Source organism: Hippoglossus hippoglossus, chromosome 1 (genome assembly GCF_009819705.1).
Source record: "Hippoglossus hippoglossus isolate fHipHip1 chromosome 1, fHipHip1.pri, whole genome shotgun sequence".
In the NCBI taxonomy this organism is placed as follows: domain Eukaryota; kingdom Metazoa; phylum Chordata; class Actinopteri; order Pleuronectiformes; family Pleuronectidae; genus Hippoglossus; species Hippoglossus hippoglossus.
The window spans coordinates 29,784,891-29,794,750 of NC_047151.1; the positions used below are offsets into that span (position 1 = coordinate 29,784,891).

The 9,860-nt window shown below is 44.0% G+C and overlaps 1 protein-coding gene across 2 annotated transcripts in view; it reads left to right on the forward strand.

The window, feature by feature from the left end:
• The first annotated feature begins 2,528 nt into the window (after window positions 1-2,528).
• Window positions 2,529-9,860, forward strand: part of LOC117764170 (equilibrative nucleoside transporter 1-like) — a 7,966-nt gene continuing 634 nt past the window's right edge. The window contains exons 1-12 of one of the 2 annotated variants that reach the window (XM_034589746.1): window positions 2,529-2,843; window positions 3,978-4,057; window positions 6,459-6,540; window positions 6,780-6,949; window positions 7,132-7,271; window positions 7,526-7,660; window positions 7,784-7,881; window positions 8,535-8,613; window positions 8,698-8,759; window positions 8,909-9,017; window positions 9,164-9,249; window positions 9,657-9,856. In XM_034589746.1, the coding sequence (XP_034445637.1) occupies window positions 4,029-4,057; window positions 6,459-6,540; window positions 6,780-6,949; window positions 7,132-7,271; window positions 7,526-7,660; window positions 7,784-7,881; window positions 8,535-8,613; window positions 8,698-8,759; window positions 8,909-9,017; window positions 9,164-9,249; window positions 9,657-9,856 (1,190 nt within the window). In that variant the 5' untranslated portion in view covers window positions 2,529-2,843; window positions 3,978-4,028. Of the gene's footprint in view, window positions 2,844-3,971; window positions 4,058-6,458; window positions 6,541-6,779; window positions 6,950-7,131; window positions 7,272-7,525; window positions 7,661-7,783; window positions 7,882-8,534; window positions 8,614-8,697; window positions 8,760-8,908; window positions 9,018-9,163; window positions 9,250-9,656; window positions 9,857-9,860 lie in introns of those variants that run through there. The other variant, XM_034589755.1, reaches the window with a different exon arrangement.

Consider the following 9,860-nt stretch of genomic DNA (forward strand, 5'->3'; position numbering starts at 1 on the left):
GACGTCATGATTGACAGCTGACACTGACTCAGTATTGGTCAAGCTGGTGTATGGGCGGGACCTCAATAACTCGACTCCACCCCACGATCACTACTGCACAGACTGTTATGACATCATAACCACAAGATCAGGGATTTTCCGACAGAGCGTTGCCAGGCGGTCGCCTCCGTCAAAGGTCTGCCCTTCAGACGGCAGCGTTCCTACCTGAGATATTTTTGCTTAATTTCTCGCTAGTATGAGGACGTGGAAACACGTCAGCCATCTTTATTTATAGTCTGGACAAAAACAATTGTATTATTTTATTATTTAAAACATTAAGCTGCTGTTACTCCAGTAACCACGTGCAGCTTGACGTGTACCGGCTCCCTCATTAATCGAGCCTGAATGTCAGAACTTGTTTGAGAAACCTTGTGACTTATCTGTGGAAAATGGATTTGAGTGGAGACAGTCTGCCCTGATGGAACCGTGTGAGACAGGAGCGAATCAGCGTCTGTCTCACACCGGACGCAGTCCATCGAGGGGACAGGTCCTCACCTCCTTTAGTACATGTTGATAGTCTGGCACATTTTTCTTTTTAAGATGGAGAAGTCATCTCTGACACTGTGGAGGAGGTTCCAACTCATGTCCTGTGTGTGGCCTGGTGTAATCAGATTACAATCTGCCTTCACACGTGGATGTTAAAGTGTGGTTCAGTGTTATCTGATGACGCTCCAGTCACACTGACTCTATTCTACTTTCAGGACTGATAATATGAGCCGCAGATATCATACTTCAGCTGAAACGCACCACAAAGACTTCAACTGTCACTGCATGTACCTTCAACCCAGTCTCAGGCTGGACTGTGATTGGCTAATGTGTGTCACACATCAACACGGCGATGAAAACAGAAGCTGTGTTCTGTTCTCCGGCCACAAGTTCAATTTCATTTCACGCCAGCGACAGATGAGGCTTTGTGCTGCAGAGGAAGATGTTTGTGTGTGTGTCGGATGTTGTGTAGCAGAGCAGAGCCTCCACAGTCGTTCAGACGATTCTGAAATCATTTGATCTCTGAATTATTGATGAAAACACTGAAGCAGCTGCTTAAGTTGATCAGGGATGAAAAGTCAGAGCAGATCATGTTCCTGCTTTTTCTAAATGTGTGCAGCACCTTCGTTCTCCACTTTACTCCTGCACCATATCTCAGCTCAGGGGTCACATCCTTCAGAGGCTGCATGTAAAGACTGATGGCGTCACAAGGCTCCTTCCATCCCTGAGAAACAAAGGTTCCTACAGGTGGATTCTTCCTGGCCCAACCGGTCCCAGGATTCATTGAGCCTCATTGAACATCTGTTTTCAAAGTTCTAGTGACGTCCAATGCTTGAGTATCACACTTCAACTTATTCAACAGCTGACGGTGCCGTGTTAAAAACCCAAGGGGAATAAAAACTTCAGCTCTGTTGCTAGGGAACAGCAATAAGGGCGGGACGAGCTGGTGACAGCAATCTCGAGAATCTTCTGTAAACCAGACTCATTCCTGTTTGACCTTCACGGTCCAAACGGTGCAGCAGCTGAGACACAGCTCTGGTTGTACTAACCCGATCCTGCAGGTCGAGAGGTCAGAGGTCACAGGTCACATGTCATAGGTCACCAGTCAGAGGGCAAAGGTCAAATTGCTGCACACAGACAAGTCTGAGATTTCAGGTGAAAACATCCAGACAGGCTGAGCACGGAGTATGGATTCAGATTCAGACTTTTCCTCTGGCGCCACCATGAGGTGATGTTTGCTTAGTGACTTGATATTAGCTGAAAACATGACCTACCGTCAGCCCCCGATGTGCTCAGCTGTCTCAGAGGAAACAAACCAGGCACCTGCTTGGGCCCAGAGGGAGAAATGGCTCCTGATGGTTCGTCGTACTGACGTGTTTCACTATAACAACAATAAACCTCCTTAAACTTACACAACTTCGAAAGTAAGTTCACAGATTCTATAGGAAACATGAAGTAGTGTCGACAAAACTGGTTTGTGATTGGCTGCCCCTCCCTAATCCTAAAAAACATAACAATAAATATGTAAAAGTTAAAATCACAGACATCTTCATTTATATAATTTATATATTTAAATCATTACATGATGATACAAACAATGGATAAATACATTAACTGATAATCAGTTAAAAGTATCTTCTTAATTATTTAGCGCCATTAAGTAAATAATATCTACATAACATTTACAATTCATGGGATGGTGCTGGATTGAAAAAGAGAAAAATGACAAAAGAGAAAGTTTGGATTGTGGAGACGTCGTCCAGAGGGTTAGGGTCCAGAGTCCAGAGTCTGAAACAGATTCACTGAATGTGACGTGTCTGAGGTGAAGCAGCTCGATTTATTAAATCTGCTTAATGACATTTGAACGTGAAAAACAGTTTCAGACTGGTTTCAGTTCCTCCTCTAACTATAAACTGCTGTTGCTGTGCTCTGTTATCACTTTGTCGACAGTAACAGAGAAACAAAGTCCACTGAACTGATATCAGAGGTCAAAGGTCGCCGAAGCTGAAGCGGTGATTCAGCTGAAACCGCACAAAGGCACTGGGTGAAGGAGGAAGATCTCTGACAGAGGGAAGAGTTTGAAACGTGAAGGATTTCACAATCAGCTCGCGACAGAAACTGTCTGAAGACAAACGGAACTGTCACAGAGACACAGAGAGAATAAAACTGTTCCTGATCAAAGAGACAAAACGGACAGAACACCTGAGAGAAGACTCTTGACTCTGGGAAAATCAAACTTTGCAAACTATCCGTCAGGAGAAAAGCTGGACTCAACCACTGGAAGACAAACCTGTTGTCGTCCTCCTCAAGTACTGAAGGTAAATAACTGCAGCTCTTTTCTTCATTTTCATTCTTATCGATTATTAATTCTCTGAAAAATATTTATGTCTTCATTATTTTAATCTTAGGAATTAGTTTGTTTGACTACTGAAAAAACTGCTTTGACTTAATGTTGTGTTGGTGAGTCCCGAGTTGAGTTCAGCTGCTCAGTCAGTTTCACATCCTCCAGACGAGACCACGTCACATCTGAGTTTAAATGTCTTTTAAGTGAGTCTGCGTTATATTATATTATATTATATTATATTATATTATATTATATTATATTATATTATATTATATTATAGTATAAGTATATTAAGTATATATATTATACTAAAGTATATTATATTATATTATATTATATTATATTATATTATATTATATTATATTATATTATAGTAAAGTATATTATATTATATTATACTAAAGTATATTATATTATATTATATTATATTATATTATATTATAGTAAAGTATATTATATTATATTATAGTATAGTATAGTACAGTATATTATATTATATTATATTATAGTATAGTACAGTATAGTATAGTATAGTATAGTACAGTATATTATATTATATTATACTAAAGTATATTATATTATATTATAGTAAAGTATATTATATTATATTATATTATAGTATAGTATAGTATAGTATAGTACAGTATATTATATTATATTATATTATATTATATTATACTAAAGTATAATAATATATAATTATATATATATAATTATATTCTCTTGTCCTGTATTGATATTCAGAATTATTCCTCGTCATAACTGAGTCGTTCTCAAACTCTTCTACAATATTATGTTACTGAAGATTTTATAGTTTCTAATGATATTGAATTTTCTTTATTACTGTTCATGTGTGTGGTTTAAATATATGTTTGAATAAATTACTTGTCGACTGTTTCAGAGTCTGTTAAACACCTGACACAAATTCTAAACTTTTCAAAATAAAAGCTCTATATTTCTGCTCAGTATAGAGCATTATGACAACAAAAAGAAAAACATGTTCTGCTTTTATAACCAATGATCTTTGTTTATTTATTGATCAGTTCATGGTATTTCCTGATCAGTGTTTTTTCAACCTTTTAAAAACATTATTACACTTGTTGGACAGGATTTCACTCCATCATCTCTCCTCCGTTCATCATCTGTTCATCAGTAGAAAATGAGAAAGATCAGCTCACCCAAAGACAAGTGAGTTTACTCACTGTGTATTTACATCGTTCTGTTCAAACACAGAAATACATGAAGTTAACTTAGGTTCAGGAGCAGGAGCCTCAAACCTCATCCGTCCTTCCTCATCCCTCATCCCTCATCCCTCCTCCCTCATCCCTCCTTCCTCATCCCTCATCCCTCATTCCTCAAACCTCATCCCTCCTTCCTCATCCCTCATCCCTCATCCCTCCTTCCTCATCCCTCCTTCCTCATCCCTCATCCCTCATCCCTCATCCCTCATCCCTCCTTCCTCATCCCTCATCCCTCATCCCTCCTTCCTCATCCCTCCTTCCTCATCCCTCCTTCCTCATCCCTCATCCCTCATCCCTCCTTCCTCATCCCTCATCCCTCATCCCTCCTTCCTCATCCCTACTTCCTCATCCCTCACCCTCATCCCTCCTTCCTCACCCCTCAAACCTCATCCCTCATCCCTCATCCCTCCTTCCTCATCCCTCATCCCTCATCCCTCCTTCCTCATCCCTCCTTCCTCATCCCTCAAACCTCATCCCTCCTTCCTCACCCCTCAAACCTCATCCGTCCTTCCTCCTTCCTCATCCCTCATCCCTCCTTCCTCATCCCCCTTCCTCATCCCTCAAACCTCATCCCTCCTTCCTCACCCCTCAAACCTCATCCCTCATCCCTCACCCCTCAAACCTCATCCCTCATCCCTCATCCCTCCTTCCTCATCCCTCATCCCTCATCCCTCATCCCTCATCCCTCCTTCCTCATCCCTCAAACCTCATCCCTCATCCCTCCTTCCTCCTTCCTCATCCCTCATCCCTCCTTCCTCACCCCCTCATCCCTCCTTCCTCATCCCTCATCCTCATCCCTCATTCCTCATCCCTCATTCCTCACCCCTCATCCGTCCTTCCTCATCCCTCATCCCTCATGCCCTCATCCCTCATCCCTCATCCCTCCTTCCTCATCCCTCCTTCCTCATCCCTCATCCCTCATCCCTCCTTCCTCATCCCTCATCCCTCATCCCTCATCCCTCATACCTCATCCCTCATCCCTCATCCCTCATCCCTCACCCCTCATCCTCCTTCCTTATCCCTTATCCCTTATACCTCACCCCTCATCCCTCCTTCCTTATCCCTTTCCCTTAACCCTCATCCCTCATCCCTCATCCCTCATACCTCATCCCTCATCCCTCATCCCTCATACCTCACCCTCATCCCTCCTTCCTTATCCCTTATCCCTTAACCCTCATCCCTCATCCCTCATCCCTCCTTCCTCATCCCTCATCCCTCATCCCTCCTTCCTCATCCCTCATCCCTCATCCCTCCTTCCTCATCCTCATCCCTCATCCCTCCTTCCTCATCCCTCATCCCTCATCCCTCATCCCTCATCCCTCCTTCCTCATCCCTCATCCCTCATACCTCATCCCTCATCCCTCCTTCCTCATCCCTCATCCCTCATACCTCATCCCTCCTTCCTCATCCCTCATCCCTCACCCCTCATCCCTCCTTCCTTATCCCTTATCCCTTATCCCTTAACCCTCATACCTCATCCCTCATCCCTCATACCTCATCCCTCATCCCTCATCCCTTATCCCTCATCCCTTATCCCTTAACCCTCATCCCTCATCCCTCCTTCCTTATCCCTTATCCCTTAACCCTTAACCCTCATACCTCATCCCTCATCCCTCATCCCTCATCCCTCATCCCTCATCCCTCCTATCCTTAATCCCTCATCCCTCATCCCTCATCCCTCATCCCTCCTTCCTTATCCCTTATCCCTTAACCCTTAACCCTCATCCCTCATCCCTCATCCCTCATCCCTCATCCCCCTCCTTATCCCTCACCCCTCATCCCTCATCCCTCATCCCTCATCCCTCATCCCTCACCCCTCATCCCTCCTTCCTTATCCCTTAACCCTCATCCCTCATCCCTCATCCCTCATCCCTCATCCCTCCTTCCTCATCCCTCATCCCTCCTTCCTTATCCCTTAACCCTCATCCCTCACTATCCCTTACCCCTCATCCCTCATCCCTCATCCCTCATCCCTCATCCCTCCTTCCTTATCCCTTAACCCTCATCCCTCATCCCTCATCCCTCATCCCTCATCCCTCATCCCTCACCCCTCATCCCTCCTTCCTTATCCCTTAACCCTCATCCCTCCTTCCTCATCCCTCATACCTCCTTCCTCACCCCTCATCCCTCCTTCCTCATCCCTCATTCCTCATCCCTCATCCCTCATCCCTTAACCTCATACCTCATCCCTCCTGCAGAGTGTGTTTCTGTGGGTTTGAGATATGATATATTTTTCTATTTTAAGAAGGAGACAGAGGTTTAAGGTTGTTTGACTTTGCCGATGGTTTGTGCTCAACTGAAGTCTGCTGCTTACACAATAAAATGTTACTAAACTTTTATTTTGAAAGGTATTTCGGGGTGTGGTTGATCTTCTTCCTTCTCGGTTTGGGGACACTGTTGCCATGGAACTTCTTCATGACTGCGACCGTGGTATGACATCACTTCCTGTCTGTCCTGTTAATGACCTTGTCACTGATTGACGAGAACGAACAAAGTCAAATTCATTCCTGAGCCCGAGGGGCCAACGTTGAATCATTATTTAATCTGCTGGTGAAACGTAAAAACAGTGAAATTGTTATTCACGTCGATGGTAACTCCTGATGACAAATAAACATTGAGTGAGTTTGTATTTTAACGATGTGTACCTGAAGCGTCTTCTGTGTCTTCAGTACTTCACCAGCCGTCTGAAGGACCCATTGGTCGATTCTTCAGCCAATCAGACAGAGGCGGCAGGCGAACATCGCAGCGTTCTGGAGGCGAAGTTCAACAACGTGATGACGCTGTGCGCCATGCTGCCGCTGCTGCTCTTCACCTGCCTCAACTCCTTCCTGCACACGATGTGAGCCTTGTTCATCCTCCGTGTTTTATTTGTGTTTTGATTATATTTTGTTTGATGTTTGTTGTTTGTTTGTATTTTTTTACTTTGTTTGTTCCACAGTTTTCATTAATATGTAGTTTTACAGTTTTATTTCGTTCCTGAGCTCTCAGTCGATTCTTGATCTTCTTCTTCTCTCGGTTCAGTGTTTCTCAGCGTGTGCGTGTGATGGGCAGTCTGCTCGTCATCATGGTCGTCTTCATCGCCACCGCCATCCTCGTCAAAGTTCCTCTGGAGCCGCTCACCTTCTTCTCCGTTACCATGGTGAAGATCGTCATCATCAACTGTGAGTTTGTTTGTTTACCTGAACTAAACCTGAAGTTACTCGATAAGCACAAATCGTTTTCCTAGTACAGGCCTCAGGGCCGTGCTGTTGATCTGCTTGTTTGTTTGTTTGTTTACAGCCTTCGGGGCCGTGCTGCAGGGCAGTCTGTTGATCTGTTTGTTTGTTTGTTTGTTTGTTTGTTTGTTTGGAGCCTTCGGGGCCGTGCTGCAGGGCAGTCTGTTGATCTGCTTGTTTGTTTGTTTGTTTGTTTACAGCCTTCGGGGCCGTGCTGCAGGGCAGTCTGTTCGGAATGGCCGGTTTGCTGCCAGCTTCGTACACGACTCCGATCATGAGCGGTCAGGGACTCGCTGGAACCTTCGCTGCCTTCGCCATGATCTGCTCCATCGCAAGTCGGACCAATAACTTATCAATAAATTACAGATCAATAGTTTTCCTCTATTCAATAATTATTTTGTTTGTGTTAATGATGTAAAGTGTGATGTCATAACCCCCCTCCCCCTCCTCCCCTGTAGGTGGAGCTGAACTTCATGACGCAGCGTTCGGTTATTTCATCACCGCCTGTGTCGTCATTTCAGTTTCACTCCTCTCATATGTCCTGCTGCCGAAACTGGTAACACACACACACACACACACACACACACACACACAGGAAGTGAGGTCATAACTAAAGGTTCAGCTTAGATTACATCACATCCCTCTGACACTATTTACCTGTACACACCTGAGTCACATGACAAACTTTATTTCCTGAGAGAGATGAGCTGTGATTGGCTGGCAGATACCTGTGATATCAATTATTATATTGATAATAAAACTGTTTGTGACGCATTTTGATTATTTACTGAACCACTTCAATGTGTGTTGTGGACATGTGTTCGTAATGTTGTGTTGTGAAGTCGTAGTTTACAGATTTACCTTGTGTCATATAATCTAATAATGAGACAAAGATCTACAATCAGCAGCAACTTAAATAACAAGTGACACCTCAGCACATGGCTCCGAGACGCAGCCCGCAGCCAAATCCAACGTTTAAGTTCAACGTAAACAATCTGCAGAAAACGATCGGAAACTCGGAAAATGTCGAGTTTATTACGTGGAGCAGAATTTACACACTGAAACCAACTGAAATAAATAAACAAAACACAAACTTTACATCATGTTTCATGTGAACATGTAGAAACATGTGGACATATTCTCTGTCACGTTTAAGTTTGATCGTTGGGGGAACTTTTATTTCATTACTTTTTCATGTTTGTGTTTCAGGAGTTTTTCCAGTTTTATCAAGAAAAAAACAAGAAACAGAGAAAGGACGACGAGAACTCATTGAATCTGATGAACGAAGGTTCAGATACACTCAACACATCCATGTCACTGTTCACATGTATGTACATGTACATCTTAACACGTGACTCTCCTTCCTCTGCAGACAGGAAACAGGAAGCAGCTTCTGAAACTCAAAACATCTCCATGATGAAAATATTTAAAAAGGTCAAAGACAGAAAAATCTGAATCAATTACAATCATTGATTATATCGATGATCCATCATCAGATTGATGATGAGTCTGTTTTTATTGTTTAGAATAAACCTTTTTGTTCATGACACTAACACGTCACCGTCATGACCTTTAACCTTCAGCTCTGGCTGGTGGCTCTCTCCGTCTGTTTCACCTTCACCGTCACCATCGGCACATTTCCCGCCATCACGGCCGACACCAGTTCCACGCTGGACATTGGAGACTCCTGGGGTCAGTTCACACGTTGTTGTTTATTGTTGTTGTTGTTGTCAGTTATTTAAAAAACGTTCTCTAACTCAGCGTTTGACCTTTGACCTTTCTGTGGACAGCGTCATACAGGCTTTAATATGATCCCGCCCGGTGCGTTTGTTTTTTAGGCCTGTACTTTATACCTGTCAGCTGTTTCCTGCTCTTTAATCTGTTTGACTGGAGTGGGAGGAGCTTAACAGCTGTCTGCATGTGGGTGAGTTTCAGAGACACCAAACGCACCTACACGTCCCCTGTCTCCATCATACAGTCTGTCCTCTGTGTCTGACCTCTCTCTCCACCCGGTTCATACAGTCTGTCCTCTGTGTCTGACCTCTGTCTCCACCCGGTTCATACAGTCTGTCCTCTGTGTTTGACCTCTGTCTCCACCCGGTTCATACAGTCTGTCCTCTTTGTCTGACCTCTGTCTCCACCCGGTTCATACAGTCTGTCCTCTGTGTTTGACCTCTGTCTCCACCCGGTTCATACAGTCTGTCCTCTTTGTCTGACCTCTGTCTCCACCCGGTTCATACAGTCTGTCCTCTGTGTCTGACCTCTGTCTCCACCCGGGTGAGGACATACAGCAGATACAGTGATTAATGATCACTTGTTGTGTGTTTCCAGCCGAAGAAGGACAGCGTGTTACTTCCCGTGTTGATTGCGTGTCGCGTGGTCTTCGTGCCGCTCTTCATGTTGTGTAACGTTCAGCCTCGACTCCACCTGCCCGTCTACTTCCACCATGACGGCTTCTTCATCGTCTTCATGATCATCTTCGCCTTCAGTAACGGATACCTCGCCAGTCTCTGCATGTGCTACGGTCCAAAGTAA